The sequence below is a fragment of the Limanda limanda genome, chromosome 13, assembly GCF_963576545.1.
Source record: "Limanda limanda chromosome 13, fLimLim1.1, whole genome shotgun sequence".
Classification (NCBI taxonomy): Eukaryota; Metazoa; Chordata; class Actinopteri; order Pleuronectiformes; family Pleuronectidae; genus Limanda; species Limanda limanda.
In genome coordinates, this window is record NC_083648.1 from 6,211,126 (window position 1) to 6,231,244 (window position 20,119).

At 40.8% G+C, this 20,119-nt stretch overlaps 1 protein-coding gene and 1 pseudogene across 1 annotated transcript; one reads left to right on the top strand and one right to left on the bottom strand.

Moving 5' to 3' along the window:
- The first annotated feature begins 202 nt into the window (after window positions 1–202).
- Window positions 203–14,450, top strand: LOC133018256 (p21-activated protein kinase-interacting protein 1-like; annotated as a pseudogene).
- A 2,307-nt stretch (window positions 14,451–16,757) lies between these two features.
- Window positions 16,758–19,678, bottom strand: LOC133017964 (gastrula zinc finger protein XlCGF57.1-like). The gene has a single exon (XM_061084236.1). It carries the CDS (start codon window positions 19,419–19,421, stop codon window positions 17,880–17,882), a length of 1,542 nt encoding a protein of 513 aa, XP_060940219.1. The 5' UTR covers window positions 19,422–19,678; the 3' UTR covers window positions 16,758–17,879.
- Window positions 19,679–20,119: the final 441 nt, after the last annotated feature.

Genomic DNA, 20,119 nt, shown 5'->3' on the forward strand with positions numbered 1-20,119 from the left:
GTGGAACTGATTGGGGCAGTATGCTTGGTTAGAAGGAGAGAGAGAAAGAGAGCATGTATCTTGCAAGTAGGGATGGGCATAATTAATCGACGATCGTTTAATTGATCATTAAGAATTATTTTTTCATCGATAAATTATTGCATGTTCACTATTTGGCAGGAAGCCGGAATATCTGAGTTGCCCCGAATGCAGCGCAGCCAGGATGACGGGGAAGGGAACCCGGACAGACCCGGGTCTGCATGAGGGCGTGACAACAACCAGACTGAGAGGTCAAGAACCGTCAAATCGAGCTAGCCCTCAGCGGGGCTTAAGAGTACAGTAGCGCATATTTTCAAGTGTAACCATTGAACGGATCCCGTTTAACTGCCACAAGAGTTGTTCATCTTGTAATAAAGATCTCAATGAGGTTTAGTTTTTTTTACCGTGGTATCGAAATTGGGATCGAGAATCGTGTTATTTTACGTATTGGCACAGACTACTGAATTTTTGGTATCGTGACACCCCTATTCAGGACTAGGTTTGATAAAAACTCATGGAATTCCTTTAAAAATTCAGTATAAGCCCCAGGAGCACGGTAAACTACAGCAATATGATTGGCTGTTGGTGTTTCTTGGATTGGTGTGGAAGAATAAGAACAAGACATTCAAATGAGTTGTAGCTGAGTTCAGGTTTAGGATTAATTGATAGCAATAAATCTGTGTTGTAATCTGAGACTAGTTCATTAACTATAATAGCCTTTGATGAAAGTGATCTAATGTTTAAAAGACCACCTTTTAAAGTCTTAGTTTCCTGCGTTGTTGCAGAGGTTGTGTTAATTTGTATTCGATTTTTGTGTGGAGTTCTCGCTCTCTTTAAATAATTTAATCTGACGGTGGACAGACACGCTCTCTAGTTCCACCCAGCAGCTTCAGTTTGGATTCGATGCCCCGGTGTTCCAGTTTAACTGGCGATTTGTTTACCTTTTTCCAGATGTTGATGGTGGGTTGCAGAGCTGGTCGCAGATTCGTCATTTTCACGAAGCGCATGTATGTGAAGTTCGGTGATCTACTGAAGGTCTCACTGAAAAAAAATCCTACAAAAACCCTTCACGAGTTCATGTGTCCGTGTCAGCATCACGTTGAGACTTCAATATAAATTAAATGGTTGAAAAAAAAGAAAATAGTACAAAAATCTTCACCGGGACTCGAAACAGTGAGCCGAAGCACTAATAACTTCTGGCCTGATGACGATCTCGTTACGCCACCGAGCCGCTGAAGTTTCCATCGCGCAATAGATAAATGTATCGTTCCTTGCTTTGTCAGCTGTATAACAACAGATGTGCTTTAAGGTAACGCCCAGATCATCTGGTGATAGTCCCAACACAGACAAAACGCTTAAATACTTAATACCAGGCTTCACAATCTGAGGCTCCTCTTCATAGGAGACACAGGGAGTTCTGAAGAACACACACGCGTGACCAGCTCCACGCCAAGTGCTTGTGTTTGATGCTGGTGATCATTACAACGCGCACACACAGAACAAGTGTCAGATGTAAACATCGCCTCACAACAACAAGGCGGCAGCTCCAGCAGTGTTATTATGAGTAAAGTTGGTGAACGTGCTTCGAATGGACGGGTGAAGCTTCACGTGTCCTCCTGTCGCTGCTGGTTAAAGTCAACAGATGTGATTTTAAAACACATGTGTAACGAGGCAAATCTGGATAAGGAACTTAGCGTCTTCATTGTTGAACAACGTGTTGTGTATTTCTTCTCTTCTGTCAGGTGGCTGCGGGCTTTATTGGTGCTGTGTCAGTCGAAGGAGTAAATACAGTTCCCAGTGTAATCGTGACAACTCTGGCAAATAATAATAGTGATAAATAATAATAATAAAACTATTTATATTTTGTTGTATTTTCACAAACAATGTGGTGTGTGATACAAGCAATTGTGGACGCTTCATGAAACATCATCATTAAAAATAAAGTGCATCACCAACTTTACTCATAAAAACACCGCTGGAGCTTCCGCCTTGTTGTTGTGAGGCGATGTTTACATCTGACACTGCTTTGGTGTGTGTGCGTTGTAATGATCACCAGCGTCAAACACAAGCACTTGGCGTGGAGCTGGTCACGCGTGTGTGTTCTTCAGAACTTCCTGTGTCTCCTATGGAGAGGAGCATCAGATTGTGAAGCCTGGTATTAAGTATTTATGCGTTTTGTCTGTGTTGGGACTATCACCAGATGATCTGGGCGTTACCTTAAGGCACATCTGTTGTTATACAGCTGACAAAGCAAGGAACGATACATTTATCTATTGCGCGATGGAGACATCAGCGGCTCAGTGGCGTAGTGAGATCGTCATCAGGCCAGAAGTTATTAGTGCTTCGGCTCGCTGTTTCGAGTCCCGGTCAAGATTTTTGTACTATTTTCTTTTTTTTTAAACTATTTAATTTATATTGAAGTATCAACGTGATTCTGACACAGACACATGAACTCGGGAAGGGTTTCTGTAGGATTTTTATTTCAGCGAAACCTTCAGTAGATCACCGAACTTCACACACATGCGCTTTGTGAAAATGACGAATCTGCGACCAGGTACTGCTAACTGAGGATAAGCTACGTGCTAAGCTAGGTAGCTCCGCGGCGGCTAAGCTAACTACAGCTAACGGAGCTTCTAAGCTGCGCAGCCGAGCTTCTAAGTCGCTAAGCCTCTCCTCCATCACTACCAACACACTGCATTTATTACATGTAGCACTACTGTTAATGGAGGCGGAGGAGTCAGTGAACATGAGACACTCGGAGCAAGAGAGAGAGAGAGAAGCCATCGCTGCTGTATCAGCCTGTTAGACTACGAGGCTGAGCTCACACAGAACACAGAGTCACTGAGCACCAGAGAGGAGGGGCTGGGATGTGTGGCTGGGATGTGTGGCTGTTTAACTACAGACCGGTGATTGTAGCCGGAGTGATGCAGAGAAACAGCTGTTAGCAGAGGAGCTAGTTCAGAGAGCGACCAGCGGCAGCAGGGAAACAGGAAATGACGCAGCACGCTGACCGTAATGACGTAATCATAACATTTACTCTTACCAGTAGAAACTTAACAAATGAATATGAGTAGAATTGAGTTCAGCCTGTTGGTCCAGCCCTCCACAACATGAATCCCCCCCCCTGCTGCCGGGACTGACCTGCTCTGTGCAGCCGGACTTCGGGCTGCATCACGGCATCGAGCAGCCTCCTCTGGCGGCAGATCTCCAGCTCGGTCCGCTCCACTCGCTCCTCGGACTCTAACAAGGTTTCCTCAAGCCCCGCGAGGATCTGCTCTCCCGCCGCCGCGAGCCGCTCGGTGAGCATCGCTCTCAGCTCCGGGACTCGAGCCTTTCCTCCTCCTTCCTCCACCTGCAGCAGGAAGTCTTCAGCGGCAGCGCGGATCCGCTCATGTACCAACACCCGCAGCAGCTGCATGGCGGCCATGTTGCTCCTCTCTGAGTCTCTGAGGCCGGGACAAAGACCATAGATATATATATAAAGACTAGATGTCTCGTTCGACGAAGCCAGACGTCCGCACATGGCGGCCATCTTGCTACGGGGCATCACGCTTACCCACATGACAATGCATAAAGTATTATTTTTTTTTAGAAAATAACTTAATTATTCATAAGTATGCAGTGTCATATCTACATCTCTGACATTTATAACAAACCAAACTGTTTAAAAATCGGTTGAAAACTGAGCAAGTTATGGTTATTTACCACTACCAACTAGGGTTGCAAAATTCCGTGAATGTTCAAACTTGGAAACTTTCCATGGGAATTAACGGGAATTAACGGGAATAAACTGGAAATGTTGGAGATAGTTTATACTAACTGTATTTGGGTAGTTGACAAATAAGGGTGAAACAGTTTTTTTTTAATAAAGTTCTAATGAGGATTACAGTTTTATGAAATTATAATGTTCAAATGCTGAATTTTTTTAAACTGCTAGTGTTCCTCGGATTTTTTGTATAATTTCATTGCGGTGTGACCGGCCGTCACACCGCAGGACATTTTCGTCATTTTGAGTCATTGCTATACAAGACTGACCTTAGCTATTATGCTAACTGAAGAATAACACAGTTTAACCTTAATATGTTTAATTAAGTTTAAAAAAAATAAAAAAAAATTTTAAAACAAATTTTTAACTACAGCCGTCACACTACAGGAAATTCGAAAAATCACACATTCATTTTCTGATTGAAAGAGTGAAATTTATGAAATTAATCAGAGGTTAACAGTCACCTTTCAACATACACAGTACATTCCAACATCTGGGGGGCTTCCTGGTAGTGGAATAAACTAAGGGCCCCTATAGTTGTCCATGTAACTGCCGTTTCAAAAATCTGATTTTCCATGCCATGCCACAGGACATTATTTGTGTTACGAAAGTTATTTTGCTGTAAATACTAATATACTAGTTTTGTGCATATTAAAACCTAATATTAATAAAGTCATATTATACAATATAATGCCAAGGCAGTTATTACCTGCTCCAGATATTTCTGGTTTATTTTGTTAATATGTAAGTTTAATGCTTCAGCTATGTTACGGTCACACCGCAGGACATTTTGCGTATTCAGCTTAAAATATAATCAAAACATAACAGATATTTCATACAAAATCATGCGTCATGTCATCCACCCATTTACCTTGTCATATACAGACATAAATATAAACATTTTGTGTGTCATAGGCTGATTTGAGCCCTGAGGAAACTTTGGGCACTTGACTATACGCTTCTGCATTGTTGTGTCATTCTTAACATAGGTCTTTGCACAGTATTTGCTAATGAACACAGCCTTTCCTTCTACAATGGATGGGATGAAATGTCTCCACACATGAGATAGTGCACGTGGCATTGTTCTGTAGAATAAGACGAGTAAAAAGTTTGTAAAAAAAACACTAATGCAATGCCAGAGATATAAATAGTTAGCCAAACAATTGGAATCATCTGTAAAAAATGATTTACATGATGGATAAATTAATGGAAATATGCTAGATGAACAGATGAACAATCCTCAATCAGCATGCTAATATATTTTCCCCAGTAATATCATTGAAACTTACCTGACTCGTCCTGCACACTACAGCAGGCCTCAATAGTGCTGTAGTGTGCAGGATGCTGGGAATTATCTGTGCTTGTGATGGAAGAATGCACAGTGGAGGGTTGAAATTCAACGTGCAGCGTGTGCTGCATTCCATACATCTTTAAAATAGAGTTTTGAATGATGTTTTTATTGCTCAGCGTTTAATTTGCTTATTTTTTTTTTTTTTTTTCAAAATTCCCGAGCTTAACTTCCCATGGAAAGTTTCCAGAAATTTACCGGAAAGTTTCGCCCCTTTGCAACCCTACTATCAACACAATGTTATGGGTGAGCGAGATGCCCCGTAGCAAGATGGCCGCCATGTGCGGACGTTCGTCTCCGTTGGCCAGCAACGCAGACGAGAAATCTAGTCTTTATATATAAATCTATGACAAAGACAGCCAGCGACAGGAAACAGAGACTCCGAGCCTGCAGCGACCCCTGTTGGACTAGATGAAGAGGAAACAAAAGTACTAATACTGCACAGTAGAAATACTCTGTTACATGTAGGCTACTTGTTAAACAAGTACTAAAGTATAAGCAACGAAATAAACTTAAACAATTGTGGAAGAGTAACTCGGATCATTCACTGAGCTTAAAGTACAGAGACAGTAAAGTAATATTCCATTACAAGTGAAAGTACTAAGACAGTGAAGTAGAAATACTCCATTATTAAATTAAACACACTCTGACTGTAAAACCAAAAATAAACGACAATTTCTAGGACTGAAAAGCAGCACTGAACGGCCGGAGCACATGTGTTTTGAAGCGTTGCATGAGTTTTGCGCACTGCTGAGAGGATGAAAGCTTCACTTCCTGCGTGCGTCACGTGACGTTGACCTTCAACTAAAACATAAAACAGAGCAAGTTTCATTGTGTGTTTTAATGAACTGAGATTTTTGTAAGTTTGAATTAATCCTGGACTCATTTGTTTTCTCTGTTCACTTTTAACAGCTGCACACATTGTCAGGTGGTCTCCAGATGGAGATAAATATGTGGTGGCGGTAGATGACGAGGTGAACATCTACGACCTGGAGACGGCGTCGGTGACGGGAACAATCACGAACCCCAAAAGAATCTCGTCTGTTAAGTTCTTAAATGTAAGTTCTGTGAATACTTACACAAACTGTGGCTTCTCTTAGTGATGTAGAGACAGTTGTGGTTGTGGTGATTGTTTTATGAGGCCTGGTATTGTAGATTAACAATATACCACATGTAAGATAACATGGATGTTTTAATGGTTTGTTTTTCAGAACTCCCTCCTGGCCGTCGCAGGAGATGATGAGATCGTGAGGTTGTGTGAATTGGAAAAACTGAAATGCGTGTGTGAGTTCAAGGCTCATGAAACCAGGTAATTGCATTCTTTTGTAAAATGTATTTTAAATTTGATGTCCAACGTTTAAAAACTTACACCAACTCTCCTTGTTGTGGTGTCAGGGTGAAAGCAGTGGACAGTTTTATGATGGAGGATTACTGCGTGTTGGTGACGGCTTCCAATGACAGATTGATCATCACTGTCCAAGGCAGCAAACATCTCTTCGACACTCCAGATGCGGCAGAAGGGTTCTATGAAACGGTTAAAGGGAGCTCTCCAACCAGTGGGGAAGCTTAACAGATGCCAGCTGAAAGGTTTGAATATACTATCGTTAAACAGGGTGGGTGATAGCTGGCGCTGAGCTCACATAATTAATCTGCCTGACTCATGTTTTGCATTGAGTTAAAGGAGACTTTTGTGTTTAAGTACAATGAAAATGTTTGAGTGAATTTGGGTAAATGTAGAGTGAAGTTTAACTTCACATGATGTTTCATTATAGTTTGCACGTGTCATGTATGGGTTCAATATTGGGAGCAAATCCCAGCTGCTTCTTATGTTAGATAAAGGGACACACTCTACTCCATTGTTGGAAGTGTAATTGTTTTGTGGACCTGCGGCTCGCTTCCACCGAAGGACGAGCATAGGCTTTGGAAACACCAGCAGACTATCCTAATGCTGCTGAGTGTTTCTTTTGTTTGTTTTTGTTTTGGGTTGGGAAATATGGGGGGGCAGGTTGGTCTTATTCTTGGAATACAAATGTCGTGAATACCCACTGTTTTGAGTACAGCTGGCTTCATATACTTTTTTTTATTTGGTTATATTTCTCTCAAGTGTCACTTGGCAAGCCTATATATGAGTGAAGAGACTACTTCTAATAACACAGATAAGATTCAAGTTAAATTAATTTCATGGAATGTGAGAGGATTAAATGGCCCTGTTAAAAGAGCAAAAGTCTTTCAACATCTTAAACTCCTCAGCGCTGACATCGTCTTCCTCCAAGAAACCCACCTAAAGATAAATGATCATATAAGGCTCCGACGACCGTGGGTAGGACAGGTATTTCACTCAGTTTTTGACTCAAAGGCCAGAGAGGCAGCTATTTTAATTTCAAAAAAGATTCAGTTCATACCAGAAAGTATAGTACCTGACTCTAATGGACGCTTTATCATGGTCTCGGGCAGACTGTTTCACTTACCTGTTATATTAGTCTGTGTCTACGCTCCTAATTTTGATGACAGTCAGTTCATGGCCACACTTTTATCTTCACTTCCTAATATGGATACACACTATTTGATTTTAGGAGGAGACTTAAATTGTCTAATGAACACTCAGCTAGATCGCTCAAGCCCTAGAGTGACCAGTTTATCAAAAATGGCGACAACACTGCAATCTTTCATGGGAGATTATGGAAGCTGTGACCCCTGGAGAGCCTTACATAAAGATACTAGAGTCTATTCCTTTTATTCTCATGTGCACCATGTCTACTCAAGGATAGATTATTTTTTTTATTTTTTTTTTATTGATAAAGTATTATTACCATCTGTACGTGTTATTGAATACTCAGCGATAGTCATATCAGACCACTCTCCGGTCTTACTAGATTTCAGATTTGACTCCCCTTCGGCAGGAACTCCACAATGGAGACTCAATACATCGCTGCTGTCCAGTGATGCTTTTTGCTCTTCCATGAAAGAAGCTATTGAAAACTTTCTATGTTTTAACCGCTCAGAAGAGGTTAGCTCATCGCTACTTTGGGAAAGCCTCAAACCTACAATCAGAGGACAAATAATTTCTTATTCCTCTCATTCTAATAAGCTGCGCAAAAAAAAGCGAACTGACGTAATGGATGAATTATCCGAATGTGATAGGCAATATGCAATAAATCCCACCCCAGAGCTGTACCAACGAAAAGTTAACCTCCAAACTCAGTTTGATCTCTCTTCGACGGGAAAGGCTGAATATAATATACTAAGATCTAAAGGCAGGTGGTATGAGTATGGCGACAAGGCTAGCCGGCTGCAGGCTCTCCAGTTCAAACATCAAGCAGCATCAAGACACATCCCCCAAATCAACACTCACTCAAATGGTCCTACAACATCTCCTCCGGAGATCAATGCAGCTTTCAAATTATTTTATTCCAATCTATATACTTCTGAGCCCCCTCCAATGGACTTAAACATGAATAATTTTTTTGATAGCCTAGAAATACCCACTATAGATACAGCAACACGGTTATCACTAAATCAGCCAATAACTGTAGAGGAAATACTTAGCAGCATTAGGCAAATGAATAATTCTAAAACACCAGGGCCTGACGGGCTGCCATCTTAATTTTACAAAACATTCTCCACTCAACTAGCCCCGTTATTACTAGACATGTTTAACCATTCCCTGTCTAAAGGCTCTTTACCAAAAACTTTAACAGAGGCGACTATTTCCGTTATTCTTAAGAAGGATAAGAACCCTGCTGAATGTAGTTCCTATCGACCAATATCACTTTTAAATGTGGACGTGAAAATATTATCAAAAATTTTAGCGAAAAGATTGGAAACATGTCTCCCTTCAATAATCTCTGAGGACCAAACTGGCTTCATCAGAGCTCGTCAGTTATCCTCAAATGTCAGACGGCTATTAAATATTATCTCTTCCCCGTCCAAGGAAATAAAGCCTGAAATAGTGCTCTCATTGGACGCGGAAAAAGCCTTTGACAGGGTGGAATGGGGGTACTTATTTAAGGTACTAGGAAAATTTGGATTCGGAGAAAACTTTGTTGCATGGACACGCCTTGTTTATAAATTACCCCTTGCCCGTGTTAACACTAATAGACAGTACTCATCATATTTTCCATTGTCCCGTGGTACCCGTCAAGGCTGCCCGCTGTCGCCGTTACTTTTTGCTCTTGCTATTGAGCCGCTTGCCATCCGGTTGAGATCTTCCGCACACCTGCAAGGTGTTAAACGGGGAAACATTGAACACCGTGTCTCCCTGTATGCAGATGATCTATTAATTTACATAACAGACCCTGTTTCATGTGCCAAAAATGTAATACAGACACTAGAGGATTTTGGTGCATTTTCAGGTTATAAAATCAACCTCCGAAAAACTGTCTGTTTTCCAATTAACTTCAAAGCCAAAACACTCACGCAGGGACAAATTCCTTTTAATTTCTCTCCAGAAAGTTTTCAATACCTAGGGATCAACATCACCCACTCTTTTAAGGGATTACATAAAAATAACATTGACAAATTAGTAAATAAAGTCAAAACTGACCTACAGAAGTGGTCCAAGTTACCGCTATCATTAGCAGGCAGAGTGCAATGCATAAAGATGAATATCCTGCCGAGATCTTTGTTTTTTTTTTCAATGTTTACCTCTCTTCCTGACAAAAACATTCTTTAAAAAACTTGATCAAGCTATTCTTTCATTTGTGTGGGCGGGCAGGGTAGCCAGGACCAATAAAAGCACCCTACAGACAGCAGGGCAGGAAGGTGGGCTGGGTTTACCTAACTTTATGTTATATTACTGGGCAGCAAATATACAAAAGATACTCAGCTGGTGGTACGAGAGTGAGTTGGACTGGTGTAAAATGGAGTCCCTCTCCTGCCACACCTCTTCACTTGTGGCTCTGACATGCTCCCCTTTGGCACTCTCAGTTTCAAATTATACCTTAAATCCTGTAATCGTGTCAACTTTGAAAATATGGACACAGTTTCGCAAACATCTGAAGCTAAACAATCTTGTCCTCCTAGGTCCGTTATGCAATAATCATTTTTTTTTACCTTCTAAACTTGACTCCACATTTACACTTTGGAAGGAGAAAGGTATCATATCATTCCGAGACCTGTTTTTAAATGGTACATTTATTGACTTTGAGAGTCTGTCCCATAAGTATGACTTGCCCCAGACCAACTTCTTTCGTTACCTCCAGGTTCGCAGTTTTATTAAAGATTATTGCAGTACATTTCCACATTTACCGGCAGATTTACCTAAAATTCTTGACAAACCAAAAACTTGGAGAAAAATGATATCAAAGCTGTATAAAGGTATTCTCCAGGCTAACCCCTCTCCACAGATCACAGCAAAACAGGGGTGGGAAAAAGAGCTAGGAAGCTAACTCCAGGATCCTTGGTGGGAGAGAGCAAAATTACGAGTGAATAGCTCCTCATCCTGTGCCCGTCTTAACTTAATACAATTCAAAGTACTGCATAGAATGCACTTCAGCAAAGCAAAACTAGCTAAGATTTTTCCTGGCAGTAGTGAAGCTTGCAATAGATGTACCTTTGTCCCAGCTGACTTAGCCCATACTTTCTGGTCATGCTCGAAGCTAACAGGGTTCTGGAAGAGTTTTTTCAAAATCATGTCGGAGGTTCAAGGTGTAGCTATCACTCCCTGCCCGCTCATTGCTATTTTTGGAGTCCCCTCAAATTATTCAGAATTCAGTAAGCAGACATTAAATGTTTTAGAATTCGCCTCTCTGATTGCCCGCAGGCGTATCCTTCTACACTGGAAGCTGCCCAAACCCCCGGCAGAACAATCCTGGCAAACTGACCTAATGTCATTCCTTAAAATCAAATTTTCACTCCGAGGTTCAACTGAGAAATTCTATACTACATGGCAACCTCTTATCTCATATTTCGACTCCTACGGTGTAGGGGTGAACAACATATTATGTTATGCTGTTTTGTTTTGTTGTGTTCTGTTTTTTTTTGTTTTTTGTTTTTGTCCAGCTGTGCTCTTACATCAATGTGAATGTATAAACGTAAGGTGTTGATGAGATATTCTGTTTGAAAAGGGAAGACCAACTGGGGTGGGGGTGGGATAATGTTATGTATGTTTTCTACTTGTTGGTTTGTTTGTTTGTATGTTTTGTTTATTTGGTAAAAAAAAAAAAAAAACATGCATCTATTTGTAAAGGTCATGTAACTTGATATGATATTGTTGGGGGTGAAGTCCTTGTTTGGAGTGACCTCCAAACAAAGGGGAGCAATAACACTGCGGCCTCTTGGCCAGCCCGAAACCAGTCCAACCGGTTTCTGCTTTGCATCCACACATTCTTCAGACAGCCTGGAGCCTCGCCCAGCAGGGGGGGGCATTTCCTGTGTCCTTCAAGGACCCCCACTGTGACTCTGAAACGCCCACTGAGGTCGAATCCCCGCCCACTAAGGTCGGAACCCTGACATTCTCATTGGCTGAGAGCCATCTGAGGACCATGACCACTTCCTGAGGAGGCAGGTACCTCCCAGGTACTACAAAACCACTGGACTCACAGAAATCTGTCTCTTTTCCACTTTGCTCAAGTCGTATCCAGACCCTCCAGGGGCCTAACTACACGACTCAGTAACTAAGGAGGCGATTAGACGTTTGTTTAATATAATTTTATTTGAAGTCGTTTCATTTTCTTCTTTTTTCTCAGTCGAAGTTTTATTTTGATAGGACTTTTTGCTGTTTTAACTTGAAAGACCGAAACAGGAAGTGCCCCGCTGGACGGACTCCGACACTTCCATAAACTTTTTCTTTTTTCAACGATCCACAAACGGCTTCCACAAAGCCGTTCCCTGCAGAAGCGCGACGTTCATCCCGCTGAGGAGTAAGAGACAATCCACTCCGTTCCTGTAAAACAGCACGGTCTCCGCTGTTACAGAAGAAAGACGAAGTTTCATTCCGTCAAGGCAGCACGAGGAATTCGCTTCCTTTTCCGGTCCAGCGGCCGAGCTCCGGAGCTCCGCTTGAGAGAGACCACGTGATTCACTGGCCCCCGGCACATTCGCGCCGAGGCGCAGGCACACCGCGAGGGTTGTACAGTAAGAGACTTGATTATCTGGGCAGATACGTAGCGTATTGTTTAATATTTGAGTGTATTTGTTTGCGGGACCTCCGTGTCTCATTGTTTTAGCGGCGACGAGCCGACGACTTCCGGTTTCCGTTTACGGCCGTGTTACAGTTTTAAGCGCTGTGACGAAACGTCTCCGGCTGCACTGTTCCTGTCTGAGCAATTTTACAAAGATTTTACCGGTCAAACTTCAGCACACAACGCCGTTTGGGTGCTGAGTGATAAGGTAAATGTAACTTGTTCCTGGCGGTATTTTTAAGAGCCTCTTTGTCCTCTCCTTGCATGCGCTCTCTCTCTCTCTCTCTCTTCTCCTGAACCTGTTTTACACAAACATTCCGATCTGTATATACAGTTCATGTCATATAGATAAATCTATACTTAGAGAGGCTGAACACATCTGGAAGCATTTCGGCCCCAACGCCAAGCAGAGATAAGAAATTCTCTTTGTCTGAAAATCCCTTTGTGTAATTCATGTGGCGACCGCCATTGTGGGCTCAGGCCACATGGTCATTAACATAAACTCCATTTTGAATAACGCCAGTTAAACCACCATCTTGAGAGTCTATTATTGCCACGCCTTCTCTCTCTCTCTCCTCCCATTCTGGATCTAACTTCCAAAGCGGCCATTTTGAGAGTTTTAAGCTAATGACTCCTTGAGTCATTGTCTGCCTCCATCTTAGATGTGACGTCACCACGTGACTGCGTCATCGCCACGCCCCCTTCTTTTTCTCTCTCTCTCACACACACACACACACACACACACATTGATAGACACAGACAGATACACACACACACAGATACACATAGATGAATACATGTGTTTTCTAAATTGTGATAAATGCTGCTGCTGTTGTTTATCTTTGAAATATCGGAGCTTGTTAAAATGATGAATCATTGAATAACATTATAACTTTATTTCCCCTTTTTAATAAATGCTTTTGTAATTAAAGTATCTGTAGTCTGTGATTATTTGTGCATAAGTGTGTGAATACAGCTGGATTATGATTGCCTGTGCTCGAACTTAGAAGCCTTCACTGTTTATTAAATAATCATAATATTAACTATTAAGATTATTAATTTAACCAATATCATATGAGACTGATATTTATAGCTTGATTTCGTTGGTCCCTGTAACCAGGGTGGTGCCCCTCTACGATAAGTTATGGCCTTATAATTTTTTTTAATTATTTTTAAGAAATAATCTTTTATTATTTTAATAATCATATTTCATGATTATTAATAATTAGCCAACGTCAAGTCTACTCCTATTGCACAACAATATGTTTCAATAAATAGATTTATAAAAAAAAAAAAAAAAAAGATGTGGAAGCTCCACCTGAAAGAGGCACGTCTGTGTTGTTTTTTGTTAACAGTTTGGGAGAAGAAGCCAGTTATGTTTTACCTCAAACAATTCTTTTACACATTTACATTTTTGGCGAATGTGTGTTTTTCAATTCATACGATTATCATTTATCAAGTGTCTCAATCCTAACCCTGTAAATTATATAACAAGCTTTCAATAAACACAATTCTGTGAAACAAAGAAGATTAAAAATACACAGTTCCCTGCTGAGCTGCCGATCATCCACTGACCAACCGCTGTCGTCCCACATGAGCTGGAACCTCCGACCCTCCTCGTGGAAGTGAACACCTCGGCCCGGCAAATGTGCCTCGCCGTGTGGAAACCTTCATCGGTGCAGCCGCCCGCTGAGGAACCAGCAGCTGCGGCGACGACATCTGAAGGTGACGACCGGACGTTCATCCTACAGGATCATTGTGTTGTTAAAGAGAAACCAGACACGAGCTGGGACAGGGAGTTTTTGTGTTGAGGAGGTGAAATGAGAACATCATGATCTCAACCTTTACACTCACCTGAGCTTGTCTCCACTCAGCAGTTCGTATTTACAGTCAATGCAGCTTGAGGTTGAATATATGAATATTTACAGTGTACACAAGAAAACAAGCTCCCAATGAGTCATTTTCTAGAACAACAAGGATTCATGTTTAATTCTCTTCCACTAAATAACTACAAAGCCTCTATATTTCACGTCCTGGTTCTGTCTGTGTCTTGTTAACACTCATCATCTGCCTCCCTCTGTCCACAGAACTCGCTTGAGAGCTTTCAAAGACCAAGAGAGTTCGAATTGCGACGGAAGTAGTCATTCTGGAAGACGAGAGCAAACCCAGACAGAAGAAAAAAGCCGTTGGAAAATGAAATGAGCAGCAATAAAGAAAACATCTTTCAAAAATGTACATGCACTCTTTTATATGATTGAACAATTTTTTTTATTGAACATGCTGGTACCTGTAATGGACACTGGGAGGTGCTACACACAATGTTTCACAGCTTTCAAGATCTGACTGTGTTCTTGAGATCCAATATTTTTGCTGTCGATACTGAAAAGAAAAATTATATTTGTTAGATATCATTAGATTCCAGTTATGCAGCCGTCGTCCTGACTAGTCTCACTAAGAGTTATTATTTCTATCAGAAGATTCACCAACCTACATATAAGGTTTTGTTGAGTGTCCCCAAGTAAAGAGCAGATACTTGTCCCTGTGTTTGCTTGGGTTCCTCTGCAGATTCTAACTCGTCTGTCGTTCTTCTCAGTCAGGTCTGGTTTCTTTCCAGGTTCAATAATCTTTGTTTTGTTGTATATGTTCATCTTTTACCTCGTCTGACAATTCAAACCAATAAGAACAAGATAAGGGAGAAGGGCAATTAGACAGTTCATCGGCTTTCCGTTAAGTCAGAGAACATATTAAAAGAAGCATTTATGTTTTTTATTAATCCCAGAAAAACAAGACAATCAAACCTAATGTCACCACTGATACAAAAGTCAGTTAAACAGACACCACCACTGCTCAGTTTATTTTCATAGATGTCTTGAAAATAAGATATATCATTATCATTCTCCCAGAGTTGCAATTACAAATTAAGGGAACAAATTGTTTCATCAACAAAGGCACTGGAAAAGTAACACTGTGCTGAGCTTAACTCTTCTTGAAGCTGTGCCTAACAAAACACACTAGACGGCTCCAAGTAAATTCTTATATCAAACTTTAGCAAACAAAAAATCTAATACGAGAGCCCTGGAACGCGTTAACATTTTTCACACTGATTGATCATGACCAGACGAACAAAAAAGTCTCAAGGGGAATTACGAAAAACGTTTTGCATTTAGTGGCCATTTTCCACATTTTTACTTTGAGGTACTTCAGTGTTAATTTCGTTGACGATAACGATAACGAAAAATATTCGTTAACGCCCCTTTTCCCATGACTAAGATGAGACGAAGACGTAACGAAAACGGATCTTTGAAAATAAAAACTATGACGAAATCTATTTTAATTTTGAAACGAAAATGTTGACGGTTGACTAAGTCAACAATTTTTAAAAACATAATCGTATCAGGCCGTCATGAAGTACCCGGAGCGGCGAGTGTGTGTGTCTGTGTGTGTGTGTGTGTGTGTGTGTGGTCCCAGATAGCGCTCCGGTCCCGCGGCTCCGCCCCCTGCCGCAGCACTCGCTCAGAGAGACACAGTGAGATCAGAGCTCGTTCACGTGAAGCAGCTGCTCAGTGACTGCTTCTTAACTATGGAAACAGTGAAAACACAGAGTTTCTCTGGTCTCAGCTGCGCTGAGATCAGCGCCGCAGCTTCTTGATCAGAGCAGAAGCTGCAATTGGTTTCTACCGAGCTTCAGTTTCTGTGTCTTCCTCCGGTCTGATCTGCTTTCACTTTTTGTTTTCACATTTCGCCAACTAAAATATATAGGCTGCAGCTATATGTTTTAATTTATTTCAAAATAGGGTACTTCTTATTTCTTACATTTCCCACAAATATGGGGATGACTGAAATAACCCTACATAGTTCTGCATTTAATTTATTTCAAAGTAGGCCTACACTTGCCTGTGTATTTTCTTCTCCTCTTCATAAGCATTTGGTGTTTCCCTTTGTTGTAACAGGTAAAAATAAATGTCAACAGTTTTCTTTATTGTTGTTCTATAATTTCCTAAATGCAATAATCTACAGATTACTATAGTATAACTTTATATAAAATTTTATCAGCTTTGTTATCAAATATGTTTTGCGGCTCCAGACAAATTTTATTTGGGGGAAGAGGGGGCAAAATGGCTCTTTTGATAGTAAAGGTTGCCGACCCCTACTATAGACCTATAGGAGGGACATCTAATGGACAACCTAAGTACTGAAAGCTAGACTAGTACAAAGTTGTAGACACAACACAGGGGGTCCCTGGACCTGAGAAGGGAAGATAAGGAGTTTAATGTGGCTATTTAATGTGACTAAAACTAGACTAAAATGTAATTAGTTTTCGTCGACTACAACTAGACTAAAATGTTCTGAGTTTTCGTCGACGAAAACTAGACTTAAACTAAGAAGGATAAAAATGACTAAATGTGACTAAAACTAATATGCATTTTCGTCTAAAGACTAAGACTAAGACTAAGACTAAATCAAAAATAGTAGCCAAAATTAACACTGAGGTACTTGTACCAGGGCTTACATCAGATCAACTTCAAATTGGATTGGAAACAACAATTAAACATTCAAATTACAATTTCTACAATTTCAAGGACTGCAGAGCTTTTCTAGGACTGCACTTTTTATTAGACTTTTATTCTTGGAAACACATTCAATACATAAAGGAGAACACACACTGTCATTGAATCTCACGAACCAAGAAACCATTGTTTTAAAACAAACATATTTAATCATATGAACTAGTTAGGAACACACATTCATACGGTTCAAGAAACAAACTTTAACCCTAAAATGACATGAAAAATAGATAAATTATGTAGAAATCAATGGAAACAAGATATTTAAACACAAATCTTTCGTGTTATTCAATGAGTTATATTTTCTGGGGACATAAAACTGTTAATAGTCTACTTAAAACAGTGAACTATGAATATGTATAATATGACTATCTGCTGATATATCCTAATAAATCTTTTGTTTCCAAAGTTGCAACTAAATCACTTCTCTCCTTTATTAATCCTCACGTGTCTCGTACCATAGGACTGAATCTTAAAAGGGGAAATATTATGAAAATTCCACTTTTATAGTGCTTCTACACGTTAATTTGGGTCTCTAGCATGTCTACCGTCTCAAAAACTCTAGAAAAAAAACAACTCCTGCGATTTGTTGTGGTTCCTCTATGTCAAAAACGATACACTAGATGGCGTAGAATGGGATTACGACCAGAACACACGTCATAGTCACGCTTCACGGCTCGGCTCCAACGGCCCGGTCTGCTCGCGGACCCGCCGGTCAGCTCGCGAGCCCGTCTCTCCCAGAACCAGGCTTTGGCCCACCTGACTCTGGTTCAAAACGATATGGTTGCAAGATTGTATCGTCGTCCCCAGTAGCCATATTTCTACAGAGGTAATGGATAGCTAAAAATCTGGGCGCTTGTTTCTCGTGAAGGAGGGAGGAGGGGTGAGGCACTCAAAAACAGGTCAATCTGAGGAAAGCTGTTTTAGACCGGGTAAAAAGGGTTCTGTTTTAAGTGATCCTTGTGGTATTTTGACCAAAATATGTTACAGACATTTCATAAAGACCCCAATGAACCATATCAACTGTTGTAAAATGGGCATAATATGTCTCCTTTAACTCTTTAACCACACTCAGAGGAACTAAACTGTTTCTCTCTTGTATGAATCCTCACATGTCTATTTAGATCGCTCCTTCGCTTAAATCTTTTACCACACTCAGAGCAACTAAACTGTTTCTCATCTGTATGAATTCTCATGTGTGTATTTAGATTTGACCTGTGGATAAATCTTTTACCACACTCAGTGCAACTAAACGGTTTCTCACCTGTATGAATCCTCATATGTGTATTTAGACTGCTCCTTCGCTTAAATCTTTTACCACACTCAGAGCAACTAAACGGTTTCTCTCCTGTATGAATCCTCATATGTGTATTTAGATGTGATCTGTGGTTAAATGTTTTACCACACTCAGAGCAACTAAACGGTCTGTCACCTGTATGAATCCTCATATGTGCATTTAGATTTGACCTGTGGATAAATCTTTTACCACACTCAGCGCAACTAAACGGTTTCTCTCCTGTATGAATCTTCATATGTTTTTTTAGATCATCCCTTTTGGTAAATCCTTTACCACACTCAGAGCAACTAAGCGGTTTCTCTCCTGTATGAATCCTCACATGTTCATTTAGATGTGAACTTTGGTTAAATGTTTTACCACACTCAGCACAACTAAATAGTTTCTCTCCTGTATGAATCCTCACATGTCTATTTAGATCGCTCCTTCGCTTAAATCTTTTACCACACTCAGAGCAACTAAACTGTTTCTCATCTGTATGAATTCTCATGTGTGTATTTAGAGTTGACCTTTGGATAAATCCTTTACCACACTCAGAGCAACTAAACGGTTTCTCACCTGTATGAATCCTCATATGTGTATTTAGACTGCTCCTTCGCTTAAATCTTTTACCACACTCAGAGCAACTAAACGGTTTCTCTCCTGTATGAATCCTCATATGTGTATTTAGATGTGATCTGTGGTTAAATGTTTTACCACACTCAGAGCAACTAAACGGTCTGTCACCTGTATGAATCCTCATATGTGCATTTAGATTTGACCTGTGGATAAATCTTTTACCACACTCAGCGCAACTAAACGGTTTCTCTCCTGTATGAATCTTCATATGTTTTTTTAGATCATCCCTTTTGGTAAATCCTTTACCACACTCAGAGCAACTAAGCGGTTTCTCTCCTGTATGAATCCTCACATGTTTATTTAGATGTGACCTTTGGTTAAATGTTTTACCACACTCAGCACAACTAAATAGTTTCTCCCCTGTATGAATCTTCATACGTCTATTTAGACTGCTCCTTTGGTTAAATCTTTTACCACACTCAGAGCAACTAAGCGGTTTCTCTCCTGTATGAATCCTCATATGTCTTTTTAGACCACCTCTTTCGGTAAATCTTTTACCACACTCAGAGCAACTAAGCGGTTTCTCTCCTGTATGAATCCTCTTATGTCTATTTAGACTGCACCTATGGTTAAATCTTTTACCACACTCAGAGCAACTAAACTTTGTTTTTTCTGTCTTACATCCCATATCATTTAGATGCTGTTTGTTATTTCTTGTATTTAAACCAGCCTGAGTTTCCCTGGTCTCCATCCAATCATCCTCACTGACTTCAGTCTCAGAAGAGTCTTCAGTCTTGTCCTCAGGACCTGGTTGTAAACTTCCATCAGGACCTGAGTCCCTGGCTGGTTCTGGTCCTCGAGAGTCTGCTCTGTTCTCCTTCGTCTCACTCGGATGAAGCTTTGATGATTTAAGTTTCTCTTCATCTTCTTCACTCTTCACAGCGACAGGAGTCAATGTGAACTTGATATCAGCCTCCTCCAGTCCTTGAAGCTGCTGTCCATCCTGATTGGTCCACGGTTCCTCCTGTTCCTCTTTAATGTGGGGGGGCTCTGGGTCCTCCTGGTCCACAAGGGGGCTCCACTGCTGCTCCTCAGGGGGAACCTCTTCTTTAATCACCATCAGTTGCTGGACGTCTGCAGGACACACTGAAACACAAACACACATTTATCATTTCAGAGTTTCCTGAAGTGTTTTGAAAAACTTGTGTTGTGTGGTTTAATGTCGACAGTTGTGATTTTTGAACGATCACATTCAGGAAGAAGAGATGTTAAGGTCGTTTACAGTTGGTGTTACTTCGCAGCTCGTAAAGGAAGCAGCATAAAACAACAAGGTTCTGGTAAAACAGTTTTTCATACACAGCAGCAGGTTTTCTGCACAGACTAGTTCACAACAGCATCAAATCCTCCTCATTATTCAAGTGAGAGGTGGAGCAGCCGGGTGCAGCAGAC

Bases quoted from the DNA above. Each gene is read 5' to 3' on its own strand.
- LOC133017964 (XM_061084236.1), bottom strand. From the start codon at position 19,421: ATGGAGACCAGGGAAACTCAGGCTGGTTTAAATACAAGAAATAACAAA.